Source organism: Pezoporus occidentalis, unplaced genomic scaffold, assembly GCF_034315485.1.
Source record: "Pezoporus occidentalis ecotype Australia unplaced genomic scaffold, CSIRO_AGI_Poc_V1 ctg224, whole genome shotgun sequence".
In the NCBI taxonomy this organism is placed as follows: Eukaryota; Metazoa; Chordata; class Aves; order Psittaciformes; family Psittacidae; genus Pezoporus; species Pezoporus occidentalis.
The window spans coordinates 512,965-528,221 of NW_026914117.1; the positions used below are offsets into that span (position 1 = coordinate 512,965).

General features: G+C 37.7%; 1 protein-coding gene across 28 annotated transcripts in view; it reads left to right on the forward strand.

Annotated features, from left to right (window-relative positions):
* The window catches only part of ANK2 (ankyrin 2), a 367,179-nt gene that overhangs the window by 296,537 nt on the left and 55,385 nt on the right, over window positions 1-15,257 (forward strand). For 18 of the 28 annotated variants that reach the window (XM_062620856.1, XM_062620858.1, XM_062620853.1 and 15 more), the window contains 3 exons: window positions 6,214-6,358; window positions 11,495-11,597; window positions 12,180-12,283. In XM_062620856.1, the coding sequence (XP_062476840.1) occupies window positions 6,214-6,358; window positions 11,495-11,597; window positions 12,180-12,283 (352 nt within the window). Of the gene's footprint in view, window positions 1-6,213; window positions 6,359-8,278; window positions 8,291-11,494; window positions 11,598-12,179; window positions 12,284-15,257 lie in introns of all 28 variants that reach the window. The other 10 variants (XM_062620862.1, XM_062620867.1, XM_062620875.1 and 7 more) reach the window with 2 other exon arrangements.

The window sequence follows — 15,257 nt, forward strand, 5'->3', positions numbered from 1 at the left end:
CTTTACAGAGTTGCTTTGTTTTCTCCTTCTTAGTTTTAAAGCTTACTCAAAATCATGATGCTACATCATTCAAACATATTCAGAGGAGTGGTATCTGTGTAAAAGTGGGGTTTGTTGTGCCTTCATGAATGTGCAGCAGTGACAAGGTAGCATATCTGTAAATAATGCATCACTTAAGGACATCAAAAATGTGATCTTAAATACCAGAAAGCAGTTCACAGCTAATCCACACCTGATTGCAAGGAAAAAAAATCAATTTTGTTACTATAAAGAGAAGTTTTCAGTATAGACAATTTTTTTTTCCAGCATGGAGAAACAATCCACAAAGGGAATTTCCAGCCTGCTTAGTAAGTCCAGTTCAGACACAGACTCGCAAAGGACTGAGGAGTTACTATTTTACAGACAGACACGCCAATAAGGGTCATGAATTTGTCTCTGTCACTGTTGATAATTCCCAAATGACTCTGTGGAAGTCACTCCAGTTATCCTGGTCTTCCAACTGTAGAATGGGATAATGATAAGCTGCTCTGCCTGGCATGTTGGGAGCTGTGAAGAAAATGCCACATTTATCTGTTTAACCTACCTTTGCTTGCCTGGAACTAACTGGCGACCTAGTTATTGTTCCTAATGTTGTTATTATTAAATGATAATATGCTCTGATACCCAAGAATATTGTCAAAGTGTATAGCTTCATATTTGTGGTAACTGCAGCTTGCACTTCGATAAGCAGACTGAATTCCTTATTAGTATCTATAACAGCAGGAAATAGTAAAATATGATAGTGTATTTCCCAAGTGCCTCCACACATGGTCTTAGAGTACACTAACACTACAGCATATGTGTGCAAAAGGATCAGTTATGTCTGGGCAGAATACATTGCTGTTGCACATAATTCCATTGAATTAGTGGCTTAAGTAGTTGGAAGATTTAAGGAGTAACTTTTCTTAAGTAAGCCTGGAAGTTAAAGCTGCAGCCTTTGACTGTTCTGGGTTAGGCTTAAGTAAGTTGCCGTTCCTTCACTTTAAAACATGGTGAAGTCAGAGTAACACCACTGAATTAATTCACACTCTAAATTAAACATCTTATAACCAGTAGTATAAAAGGTAGCCAAAGGAGGAGATTTACAGGAGGAATCAAAAGCTGTGTATTGAGAATACAGGTGAAACCTTCTTTAATGAAGTCTGTGCTCAGGAGAAACTTCCTGGTGAATAAGAACTGGTTCTTTAAAAATTTAATTATTATTACCTGCACAGAAATTATACCACTGCTTACTTCTAATTTCCTAGAAAAATGTATGCTTAGATGCCATGTAAGGTTTATTATGCAGTTTCTTGCTGGTACATTTTAAGAAGGTCGTCCAAGATGAAGGAAAATTCTTCTCTGGAAAGCTGCTTTTGTTTATGTGATGTTGCTGAGATTACTTCCCCCCCCCCAGCAAAGTGATAGTTGATTTCTGTTTTTTGTTGTTGTTGTTGTGGGGGTTTTTTGTTTGTTTTTAGGCTTGGTTTGGTTTGGTTTGGTTTGGTTTTCTTTTAAGTGCCAGATATGCAAACAAAAGGAAATCTAGAATAACAGAATCATTAGGGTTGGAAGGGACCCTCATGTCTTGTCAATATAGAAGGTTCTCAATATAACAGTTAGCTGTTTGGTTTTTGTCGTCTAACTTAATTGACATTGTTGCTAAGAATGTGAAAAAAAATATAATAAAGTCTTACTTGGCTTGTTTCATTGAAATCTTCCACAGAGAATACACCTTTTTTAAATATCTGATATTTTCATTGGGAAGAAGTTAAATTATTTCACTTTTGTTGGGGTAGAACTGCTAAAGATTGCTGACTTGTGAACATTTTAGTTGAAAAATAAGAGATTGTGGTTAGCTTGCAAAAATGTTGGCAAAAGTTTCAAAGAAACTGCTGGTTTTTATTTGCATCCATGTTGTTGACAAAAAGTAGAATTGACCAGATTAGCACTAATAAATGATGCCAGTGACATTTGTAGGTGTGACCCAAACTACAGACGCACATTTGTTAGTGCAAAGAAGGAATAACGTGGGCATGACCAGGAGACATTGCTGTATTGACCTGTATGTTATTTCCTAAATTGTAATTTTATGAGCAGTTTTGAGCACTTGATTATTTTCTTCAAAGACTGAAGTTATAGGGGAGGCCTGCAATAGCTTGTTCATTGAAGTAAATCATAATCAGCATTTTAAAAGTGGGAAATATATTTTTGATTAGTCTTATCCATCTGATCTAAATCTGTCCTTAAAGCTGCTGGATGTTATTCCTATTCATGATTGATAAGAACTGGTTGCTTTTACATTTGCATTAATCTTCATTAGTTAAAGATTTTATGTCTGCTGACAGTACTTACAGACATTCTGTAGGCAAAGGGAGCTCTCCCAGTCAGAGGATCATTACCCATTCTGTGGGCAGCAGACATCTTGGGCTGTTGTTCCCTGGAACAACATGGCTCTGAAAGATGACTTGTGTGTGAGAATATGGTTTTTTTAAATGGCATTTCCTGCCCAGAATTCTGTGTGGGATCTGCTTTAGTGCTCCTCTTGAGTCTATGCAGAGAACTCATTCAAGTCCCAGTTTGACTGTTCATTGTGTAGTAGTCCCACCACACCTCAGACTTTCAGCATGCCAGGTAGTATCAGTGACCTTCCAAACCTTCTGTGGCTTAGGTTCTGGTCCAGTTCTAAAAGGCAGCACTTTTATTCTTTGCTACCTAGATCCAACGTACCAACTTTATAAATAGCTACCTGTGAAATACTGAAATTCATTTTGCAGCTGGTTACCTTGTGAGAAAACAAAATCAAGGCCTCTTCCCCTCTGCACAGATAGTGGAGGGTAGACATGACATACAGGGTTTTGTGGGTGTGTTTTTTGTTTTGTTTTTTTTTTTTTTTCATTTGCTTCACTGTCTATCTTTCTGCAAATGCTGAATTGAGCTACCAGCAGCTACCATGATGATTCATGTGAGGTCATGTATCAGTATATGAAACCACACATGAAACCCTGTTTTCCTGACTGGCTAACAATAAAGAAATTTAAAGTACTGGCCAAAGTGTAATACATGGAAACTTCTAGTGTGTACGGACCATTAAACAGAAGATTGATTTTAGGGAAGCAAAAGTGTCCAAGGAAAGTGTCAGAGAAATTTTGTGTTACACATTCCTGTAAAGATGCTTCAGGACTTATATATTCCATAAAAAATTGTGCTTGCCATGGCTGTCACTTCTCCATCTGTTACTGGTGAGGAGCGGCACTTATGTGGAGAGCTGTAGACTCATCTGCATGCTGCAGAGAAAAGAATAATTTTGACAAATTCGCATAACTGTATCTGGCTTTAAAAACATCAGTTCAATTTCTGTCACTTTCTAGTTCAGCCTTCCTTCCTTCCTTCCTTCCTTCCTTCCTTCCTTCCTTCCTGCCTGCCTGCCTGCCTGTCTGCCTCACCCCAGTGGCTCCTCAGCCAAGCGCGCACACCAGGGGTCTGAACCTGTGGTTTCTCTCATACTGACCAGGATTACTATTGCAAATTAATTCAATTAAATAGAAGATAAATCAGTAAATGATTTGACTCATCAAAATCTGCCTGTAATTTCATAGATGGCCACTGCAAATCATGGAGCATCAACTTCAAGGACCGTATTTGTCACAGACTGCTTATTCATTATTGCTGTCATTAATTTGATGGGGAATGTGATGGCAGATGAATGGTTTCTAGCCTGATTAAAAAAGACGATTTCTTGTACTGCCATAAAACCACCATCTGGTAAGCTTTGCTGTGTAAAGAAGCTCATGGTCAGCTGAATATGTAACATTTATGAATATATAGCTTCTTTTCAGTAGGTAACATGTCTGTGTATTTTTTAATTCACTGAGGCTCAGGAATTGGCTGTGTTAAAGTTTTTTAATGACAACACAGTATTACTGGCAGGATGAATGTGTGCTTGTTACACAGACTCAGAGTAATTCCCTCTGTGTAGGTGCAGTTGCCCTGCAAAGCAGGAAGTAAGCCACATGGTTAACTGCAGTTGTATGAAATGTTATTGCTGCACAATCATTTAGGCTTAAGAATGTATTTTTTTTCCTATCATATACTAGGAGGTGCTACTTGTTCTGGGAGTTCATCTCGTTCAGGAAAGATGGAAGGGCACAAGGGGTTGGCAGGGAGTGAATTTAACCTCTAGTTCACTTGCTCAATACTAGTATGCTAGCAAGTAAGCTGTAATACCAGCAGATAAAAGGTCTGAAGATGTTGTGAAATACTCATGTATAATCTGATTAGTGTTTGTGTTTGACATCACATACTCCAGCTCGTTTTACATAGACCCGTTATTGACAGCTCTCAGATGAGAGGCCAAAGCTGAAATAAGAGTGGAGTTTGGATTTGTTTTTTAAAGGATGTGGGTGTGAAGGAAGTGGTGAAGATTTTGCCTTTGTTTCTAGTATAGATGGAATGTCTGGCATGATTATAAGAATCTAGTTTATTTGAAATATAACTTGAAATTCCTTTTACTGTTTGATTAACAGCACTGCCTTAATATCTTCCAAGTTTTTACTAAGCCCTGTGCTTTATAATGTGATATTCCCAGGAAACAGGAGGCATCATCTGTCAGAAGACAGGAAACATGCAATGACTAAATGCATTTTATTGTTTTCTGTGAAACTGTGCCAGTTTCTCCCTCTTAATATGGGCAGATGGAATTTTCAAGAGCTTTTGGTGTTACACTGAAAAGATTTAGGCCTCATTTTTCTATATGGTGTTTGTGTCTACAAAAAAATCTTGAGCCCCCAAAGGTTACTTGGTTTTAGATGAGAAATTATAAATTAATTATTTATTAGCAGAATCATCAAGCTAGAAAAGCTTTTTGGATTTTTTTTGCATGAAAACAGATATCAAGATTTCTTCCTTTTGTAGTGAGCATCTCTGCTATAGTTTGTAATACCAATAACATTTTGGACAGCTGGTGGAGAGAAGGTGCTCTACCAGAAATAGAAGCAGTAGCAATAATTGTTTTATTAAGACTTTAAATAACACAAGTGGCAACTGTCCTGATGCCCAAATGAATTCTGTTTGAAACAGCACGGATACTACTTACCTGCCCTTTGCAACCCTTTGTGTTTCATAGCATGCCAGGGTGCCATTACTGCAGCTGGAATGAGTAGCCCCTGAAGACTTCCTGTGTGACAGTTGTAGTCTCCTTCATGTAACTGAGCTTCAAGTTCTTGACGTTTGACCATGCAGCTTAGAAAATGAGAAATTGTGGAGATCCTGGCGGCCTCTAGTCATGCTGTGTGGTTCTGTGGGCCACACCAAGGCTGTGGCAGTTTCATGCCGCAGTTGTTAACCATTGGGAAAACCTGAAATCTCCAAGCAGAAGCTGTGGAAACAGTGTTGCAAATGGGAAAGAAATGTGAGCTGTTTTGTTAGTCTGCTGGGGAAAAGCAGACTGTGACTTCACATAGACAGAATTTCCTGGGGAAAAGAATTTTGGGCCTAAAAAAAACCTAAACCCTCTTATTAAGAGTATATGCAAAAAGGTAACTATGTCAGATAACCAGTGATCATTTAGGCTTTTATTCATTTTCAAGTACTTTTCTGATTAATAATCATTACTATCTATGCATGTGAGCTTATTTTCAGTTTCTGGATATTGACATGTTTTTGAAATAATATTTTTGCTGATCACAAAAGGATATTGGGACATGGGTGAGACAGCTTCATATGATGTGGAGTTTGGACAATGAAGTTTAAGTTAGGATTTGTAACTGTCAGGCATAAGGCCACAGAAAACACCTTTTCAGTTGAAAATACGTGGTTTAGGCAAGTAAGTGGTTGTATTTAATCATAAACTGGCAGGCTGTGACACATCATAGTTGTGCCCAGAGAGCTAAAATGGGTAAGGGAACAGAGAGACCATGCTTTAGAGACTAGCAAAGAAATTTGCCCCTTACCAACCAGTAAGTGCAACAGCAAAAAATAAGATTAATTCATTAATCATTTTTGTTTCAATATATTGTTTTAATCTCGCTTGATGTGCCAATTTCATTAAATACATTAATTGCTTGTGATTTGCAGTGTTTCCTGAGTGGAAATTGCTTTCCTGTTTATTGTGCCATCCAGCTGTTTGATTCCAGCATGGAAATGAAATAAACTTGTGTGTGTGCTTATCTCTGTCCCTTTGTGATTGGTTTAAAGGTGATGACACCATGACAGGAGATGGAGGAGAGTACCTTAGACCAGAAGACCTCAGAGAACTAGGAGATGACTCTTTACCAAGCAGCCAGTTCTTAGACGGTATGAACTACCTAAGGTACAGCTTGGAAGGAGGACGATCTGACAGGTATTTGCCTGAACGCGTCCTTTCTTATGATAATTCTGCACACATTTTGTTCTAAATGTTTGAAATCCTGTTCTTGGGGACTGTTCTTTATCTAAGAGAGATATGGGATGCACTTGTCAGGATTTCTTTATTGGGTATGTTAGCGTGGCACTTGCCACATTGTAGGAAGAAAGTCTGGTCAGGAGGAATATTTCCAGACCAGTCCTGAAGTGCATACAGTTGGCACTAATACTGTACTTAGAGTCTAGTGAAGACTTTGTGATTCTTATTTGGTTCTTGAAAAGGCATAGCTTGCTTTATTGTCTTGGTGGTCAGGCAAAGGAAGAAGAGTCTAGCTGTCTATGGAGAGGGTTTATGATTCATCCTCATCTTTTCTGGTCATGAGTCAGGATGGCTGGGATAGGTGGAGAGGGTGTTTTAGCATTAGGTAAGCTGTTTTTTTAGAGTAGTTCGCTAGCTATAGATAGCAGGAAACGAGCAATGCACTTGGTCATTCCACATCGGGTTCACAGTGAGTATGTTGTCAGCAAGCATATTAACTCTTTCTCTTTCATCATAGTTGAAGTAGCAGGAAAGAGAATAATTTTCCTTCTACTGGCACAGCACAGTATTGATGTTGTAAAAAAAAAAATAAAATGTTGTGTGTTCAGTTCAGAAAACTTACTCATTTGCTTATATTTGAGAAGTTGAACTTAAGTCTAGATGCATTTGTGGAATAATAATGCCCGTGACTTTAATTTTTTTTTATTTTATTTTAATTATTTTAAAGAATGACACTATGGTATAAAAAAAAACCAGACCAACAGAGCTCCCTTTTCAGGAGGAGAGTCTTTACTAGTGAGCATAAGTGTGGACTCATATTGCCAGATTAACACCCACAGTTCTGGTTTACAATAGGCTACCCAGACATCCCTATTTGAAAATAACAGTGTCTAGTGTAAGTCAGTAATGTCTTCAGGCTTACTGCCTTCAGAACTGGGGCTCACTAAAGGGAAAAAAAAAAAAAAAAAAAAAAATTGAGGTCTTAGCAACAGAAGGAGTTTTTAACCTACCTCATTTTCCAGTCTTAATTTTTATTCTGGAAGTATTTACAAAGCTCAGTGAAATCAGTCAGATCCATTCTGTTTACTTCAGTGGCTATGAATTGCTCCGGGAAGAAAAGATGTCAAGAAACAGTTCTCTTTGCCTCCCAGCATGTAAAGCCCTCAGCATTCAGGTCTTACGAGCTTGGAGTCTTTGTTAGTTTTTAGACAGCTCCAGTGAATCCACTGAAAACAAAGTGACTGTGTGGCTTTTTAAATGTCGGAGTATGTTTATGAACTACAGCAGAATGCTTACAAATCAAAACCTTTTGTCATGCCCTGTCAGTGGTAATGAAATTTTTTAAAATTTTATTTTAAGTTATATAGAAGTGATTGGGCAGGCAAGTGTCAAGCCAGTTTCTGCTCCCATTTAGAATATTTTAGGTTTTAAGTACAGTCAATGAATATTAGTAGATTTTCACTGGCATGTAATTGATGTGTTTTATTTTGTGATGTATGAAAATCATTTCACATCCTGTATCAAGCATGATTATTTTGAGATGAAGTAAAATTCTGAAGGAAGAAAGAATAAGAGAAAAAAGTACATCTTTCTGACTCCATGGTCTCATTTTCTGTCACTGTCAGGTTACTGGTTGTAAGAGATTTCACAGGGACACCTTTTTTTTTTGCTTTTCTGTTGATGTGATTTTTGTTGTATTATACTGGCTTTGATTTTTCAAGAAATTCAGTAGAGCAAAATAGTATTAGCAGTCTAGACTCATGTAATCTTATGCATTAAACAATTTGATTTAAAAACATGTATTTTTCTTTTGTAACCGTCTTCCCTATTTATTTTATTTTTCTGTCCCCTTCATTCTTTTTTGTATGCTTTCATTAGCACCATGCCCAGGTAGGTATTACACAGCATGAAAACAAGATGTCTCTGTATCCTTCTATGGCACCTGTCTCTGTTCATCCATTTTGGAGGCCTGCTGTATGCCAGAAAGTTGATCTGGAGAACCAAGTGAACGACACTGCAGTTGGAGATAGTTACAGTTTCAAAGGAGTCTGATATGTAGTGGGAAATATGGATCCAGCAGTGCTTTCTGTCTAGAAAGGTCACAGTGGCACAGCAACTGTCCCGCAGAAACTTTCTTGATTCCTGTAAAGGTACTGTTAGCAAGGATCAGGAAGGTTGCAGTAGATCACAACAGCTGGGAGGTGGCTGTCACCATGCTGCTGGGAGGCTTAGCTGTCTACATGGAGAAATAGCGATAGAATAAAAATTAAAGAGAATGGAGTACACCAGTTGGATTCTCCCTCTGCATATTAAGAGCCAGGGCTGAATCAGGCCATATCAGATTGCCAGTATTTGAAAAGGCTCTGATCCATTTTACGACCCTTCCACCTTTCTGATCTATGATAGGTGTGAGGAAGGTTTTCAGTCTTACTGAGAAATATTTTCAAGGCTGATTTAGTCAGTTTTCAGTTATACCAGGCTCTTTTCCCAGCTTCTGAAACAACATGCACTTCCCACAACAGCAGATACACTCAAGTGGGCTAGCAATTGCTAGAGCTCTGTCTAGGCTGGCAAATGGTTGTGTAGTGCAACATGGTCTCTCAGTCACCCAGATTAGAAACTTGGCTAGAGCATGCTGCTCTTACTTTCTGGATACCACCTAGGCTTTTTTTTAGGGCTTAGAAGAGGTGGCTGACACATGCCTGTGCATAACCTAATATGGGTAAGACATACTCTTATGTTCAGGAGCTTTGTGGCATTCCTGGATTCCAAAATTCAGTCTCTGGGGCTAGGTACTATTGACCCAACAAACCATGTGAATTAAGATTTATCAAACAGATTTGGGAAAAAAACCCTGTATTCAAACATTAGTTGTATCTGTGATTTAGGTTTTGGTTTTTTGTGGTTTGTTTTTTTTTTTTTCAGGGTCCCTGAAGACTTATTACAATAGTAAACAGTAAATTCTGTTCTGTGCCACTGCTCTTCTGTATCTGGACTCTTGTTTGAGTCAGTACTTTTATTTTTAAGCCTCAGAAGGACAAACCTTTTAACTACTGGTTTAGCTGGTGCAGCACACAGAAGAGGGGCAATGTCACCTGAAGGCTAGTTTTGAAATTAAGTGTAGGACAAAATTAAAATTTCTAATGTATTGCAGGCCACAGTCATGCTTGTGCATACCATGGCTGTTGATAAAGTCCATACCCTCAATATATTGGATATTTACTGGAGCTTGCATACAGGTACCACATAGTGGCCTACTTGTAGTGGTGGTAGTAGCAGTGCTGGGTACTTGCAGGAGTATACAGACAAAATCACCTTACAGGTAGAAAACTAACCAGATCTAGTACATGCTTCCTTTCATTCAGTATCTGTCTGGGACATAACATTAGGTGAATAGCAGAACCTACAACTTGGATGGCGAACCACTTACAAGCATTGCATGGTGCAAAAAAGCAGTTCTGGAAGTGTCAAACATTGCAGTGAATCAAGGATAATGATGGCAAATGGGGTCTGCTACTGAGGATTATTTTTCAACCGAAGAACAAATGTTCACTGAAGTACTCGTGTTGTGAACAAGCAAGGTGTACTTTGCCTACCCAATTCACGCTAAAATGTTTAACCAATGTACTCTTCAGTCAGGATTCTGTTTTGTGACATGTAAGAGATGATTTATTGTTGGTTTCTTTTTCTCAAGACTTTCCTAAGGCTCGTACTTGTGTAATACTTATCATTGCTTTCAGTTTTGCACACTCCATCTAGTATGCTACATAGGCCATTGGTATAAGTCAGTGATGCATAGCATTGGTTATTCTTCAATGTCATATATTGTTAATAAAAATAAGAGAACCATTTCCTTCTAAAAATGCATCAAAAACTGATGGAGTGAGTGTAGCTGTTGTTAAAAAAGGCTTGCTGGTCTGAATCAGATGGTAAAATATTTCCAACAAGACCTGCACCTAAAGCACTTGAATCTTGCGTCCATCATGTACACGACTTTCTTACTGCTAACTGCTGCTAAGGAATTATCCCTTAAAATTTGATGTGTTGAGATGAATGGCCTGTTGTTCTGATCCAGTGCATTAGTCATGATAAATACTACTCATGGTTGTGTAATCCATGAAAAATAAACCACTTCCTTCAGTGATAGGTCCTATACTCCTCAAGATACAGAACAACATCACAGAGTACACATACAACGTCGGAAGGTGGTTGATCTGTTTTTAAAAATCACTATTGTAATACTGCTGCTGGTAAACATTTAAAGGACAAAACTAGTGCTGTTTGGTAGCAGAAACCCCATTTACCTCAATATGTCCTTCTGTGGTGTCTTATTTGTCTTTTTTTGCCTTTTTTGCTAACATATACTGCAGTTACGTTCTGAGCCAGTGCTTGGAAGCAGCTTATTTACAGCCTTTCATCTCCCATTGCTATAGCAACCAGTTTTCTGTAGGGCTGTGTGTACTTGCAAAGACAACACTGCTCACATTTGGACTGCCTCTCTAAAGATGCTGTTGGCATACTGAGGATGAGTTTTGTTTCACACAGGAGCTTGCAGCTGGCCACAATTCACCTTGCTGTGTGTACCTTCCAGGGGACAACATCAAGCTTATTTGTTTACAGTCTTAAAGGGAGAGAGTAGATCATAACAAAGCTTCAGAAAGGGTCCTTTCAGCTTTTCTTTAGTTATTAGCCTTCTGGTTTTCCATAGTAGTGTGCTTTTGTGACTTGCTGGAAAAAGAAATTCTTTGGAGAGCCTTACTTAAAAGAAATTAATGCTCTTTATTATACAGAAACTATCATGCCACAAAGCCAAGTATAAAGTATTTGTGAATATAAAATAAACTGTCATCTAGATTAATCTTTAGGTTCTGCATTTTGAAGCAGATCAGTCACCAGTGGCCCTTGGTCAGCAAGGTAGCATGCCACGGATTTGTAAAGCCCTGTTTTTTCCCCTGTGACTGTTACTCCCCCTGGAAGCTGCATCATATTGCTAATAGCATGCTTTCTTCATTCTCCCACTCGATCTATCATGAAACCTTTACAACATCATCTGTGCTGCTGATGCATTGCTCTGGCATCCTGCCAACCTACCAGCCTGCGATCCTTCAGTTCAGACAGGTCCCACACACTGAGCCATGCCTCCTACCTGAGGGACAGTGCCATGATTGATGACACAGTTGTAATCCCCAGCCAGCAGGTAAGCAAATTCTCTTTAAGTTCACTTATAAACACAGAAATATAAAAAGATTACAGTTTTAATTGTACTAATAATACCATGTTGTGTATGCTTCTTTATTTTAATATAAATCTAATTTCCATAGTGTATTATGCTGTGCAGTATTAAACTCTATTCCAACATAACTGGCTAAGCTGTGTGAATATAGTACAGGGACTGTCTTCATAACATTCTCCAGGTTAACAGATTTTTGAATTATGCTAATAGCCATTGGGCTAAATACTGAGTTCATTTGACGAGCTCAAGGCCATTGTCCTCAAAGAAGTGTGCTTGCAGTTAAACAAACAGGCAAACAAATTTTGGGAAATGCCCCTTTGGTAAATCAAAGCATTCATGTCACTGGAAACACTGACATATGATTACTTTGAGCAAGTACAAAATGTTCCAGTAAGTTGTTTCTAATATCTTAATGCTATTATTACTCTGTTCTCTTTAAAAATGTTTAAACGCTTTAGGCATTACTATGCAAAATATATCTTCTTATTGTTTGGTTGATGAATTGATTTTATTGTAGTAAAAAGGAGGTGTTTTTTGCTTACCAAGGTAACAACTCTGGTCAAAGAAGCTGAAAGGAATTCATATCGCTTAAGCTGGGGCCCTGAAAACTTGGACAATGTGGCTCTTTCTTCCAGCCCTATTCATTCAGGGTGAGTGTCTCAATTAGCTTTATACTAAAAAAAAGAGAAACAGAATACCTGCAGTAGCAGCAGCTTCAACTGATGCTTAACCAGGAGTCATATTTTAATTCAGTGCCACTAAGAGCTTGTTATGATCTCTTAGGCTCTGATGATCAAGCAGAACTGAGTGGCAAGACTATCCACTGAAATAACTGCAAGTCAGTGAGCTTTTGGTCATGCTCAAGACGAATGAATTATTGACACATGGATTCGTACATTTATGTGGACTTTATGGAGATGTAAATACAGTGCCTTTTAAAAGTCGGTAATTGAGACCAAGGGCCTAATTGATCTAGGTGATTAGTACTTCCTATGCTAGTGAAATAGTTCAGGTAAGCATCAGCTCTAGTATTTGTCATGATTTAACTACATGAACTGTGGAATCGACAAGCAACTTAAACATCATGTGCTGTACAATTATTTGTCCACTATATTTGTGTATTCTCACAACTGACTCTTTGTCAGCTTTTTCATTTGGGCAAACTCACTGAAAGAGAGTGAGAGAAGTCAAAATGCAGGCCCAGACAAATTCATACTTACAAAGTTTATCCTGGTTGCCTCAAAATCTGGGTGCATTTGTTTTGAGTGCTCTCACTTACTGAATTTTAGGTAGTTTTATTCTTTACACTAAATTCTACACTTGTGTCCTGCTGTCAGATTTTACAACGCATGTGCAGGTGAATTCGTAGGAAACTGATTTCATAAAAAAGCATTTAATTTCTGTGGAGCTGCATTGTACGCAGCATGGCTGGACATCACAAGGAGAAAGATTTTACTGTAAATCGCAAATGAATTTGCAACAGTCTTGCAAGAGTCCATATCTTTCAAAAAATAATATTGGAGTCCCATTTGGAATGACAGTCAGTCCTGGTCTAGAAGAGAAACAGTATTGTCTTACTGCAATTTCAAATTGACTGATTTGTGACACGTATGAGAAGTTTGTTAGTTGGTAGCAGGGTATTTGGCTGTGACCAGTGCTGTTTGGATTTGCTTCTCTTCAGATCCAAACTAACAAATCTAACAGAAATACTTAATATGTACATTATGTATGGTTTATGCATCCATATTTATGTCAGAATGTAAGCTTTAAAATTGTTTTGGTGGTTTATTCAAACCCTAAGTAGTTCACAGACTGTTTCAAAAGGATGTGTTATTTTTCACTGTCAGAAAGGTAGGTCTCACCAGTGATTGCAAAGGATAAACTAGATACTTTCTAGGAGAGTGGCATTTATTTCTTGGATGTGCAGTCATTTTGTATTTTTCTTTTAAAAAATATTAGTGATATTTAGACCTTTCTGGATGACCAGGGTGCTAGTGGTAGAATAAGATACTAGATTTTAATAGGAGCAATAATGTCTGCAGCCTTGTATAAAATAGTGACATTTAATATGACACAAATAATTATGTTCTTCTTATATTACCAACCAACTTGCCACTAAATATTGTAGTAAATAAATCTTTAGTAATGATTACTTAGCCTATGGAAAAGTCTGTACAACACTTCATTTTTATCTTGCTTAGACTTGTCCAGGTCATTAAGTTATCATAAACTGTTGGGTGCCTCTTGTTTACACCTCTTTTTTAGGAAAATACATTGACCACTAGGGTTCTGCTTGTAAGTCCTTATTTTAAAAGTGAAATAATCATAGAAGTACTGTGTGAGTGATTTTTGCATTTACTTAGTTGGAAAAACAAGTATGTTTGTTATTTATGCCCCTCTTGTGACCTACACCCTCCTTCCTATGCAGACATGCTCTATTATCAGGTTCTCGTGAACTAGCAGCACTGTTGGCATTTCAGGTGCACACACTGAAGTAGTATGTATCTGTCACGAAAGACGACTCTTCGTGTTGGAAAAGAAATACAATATAAACATTGTTAGTGGCTTAAAGCAAGGATATGGCCTCAGTTTTTCCTGGGACACTGGAAGCATATTGAATTCAGACCATGTTTTTATAAAGTAACACCTCAGCAAAGCATTGAATGGTACTTTATTTGAGACAGATTATCTTAATTTGGTATTCTGTACAATCCGGAAAAAAAAAAAAAGACAGTATTCTTTCCCTGCAGTACTTCAGGGGCTAAACCCAAATTGTTGCTGAGTTCCTACTGATCTCCCATTGCAGGGGTGGATCACAGTGTAACACCCCCAAGGAAAAAGGTAGATCTAGAGAGAATTGTTCTTTTGGTGTGGAATTTCACAGACGTATATTTCACCCTTTGCATAACTAACCAAAACTTCTATGCTTGAAATTTCAGAAGGGGGAAATGTTTTAACCATCCACTTAAAATTTAAATATAACTGTTTTTTCAGTATGTTGATAGTTTCATCAATAAAGAAAGAAAAGCAAGATCTTTGGTTAGGGCCCTTGGCAGCTATTTTAAAAACAAGGAAGTAAATATCTCTTAAGAGGTAACACTTTTTTAATGCTCACCATCTCCTGGTCATTTTACATGCCCAGCAGGTTCCAAATTAATTTCATATATTGGCTGAAGGAAAAAGTATTAATTCCTACATTTAAACTACTTGTCAGCAAATCAGATTCACTTCTGATAAAACTGTCTGATCTAACATGTTGAGCAATGTTAAGAATCTCTGAATACGCCAGAAAGTTTGGGTACTAAATATCCAGTAAGAGTTTTATCATTTTGCTTAGTAATATTAGGGGATATTACACATAATTTCCTGATGAAGCGTTATGACAGGCAGAAATAATGCCTACATAAATGCAAATGCATTTCGCAGTTTTAATCTCATACCTCACAATATCTTGTTGTAAAAGAACACTTATTTTCATTAAGTTGGAAGGCAAAAAAACACTGAACTGAAAGACTTCACTTGCAGCATTTAGATGTTGCTTGACAGTATCATGTTCTTACCCCACAATAGTGAAGTGTGAATGGTAAAGGTAAGGCTGACTGTAGGATTTAAAGTATAAATTAT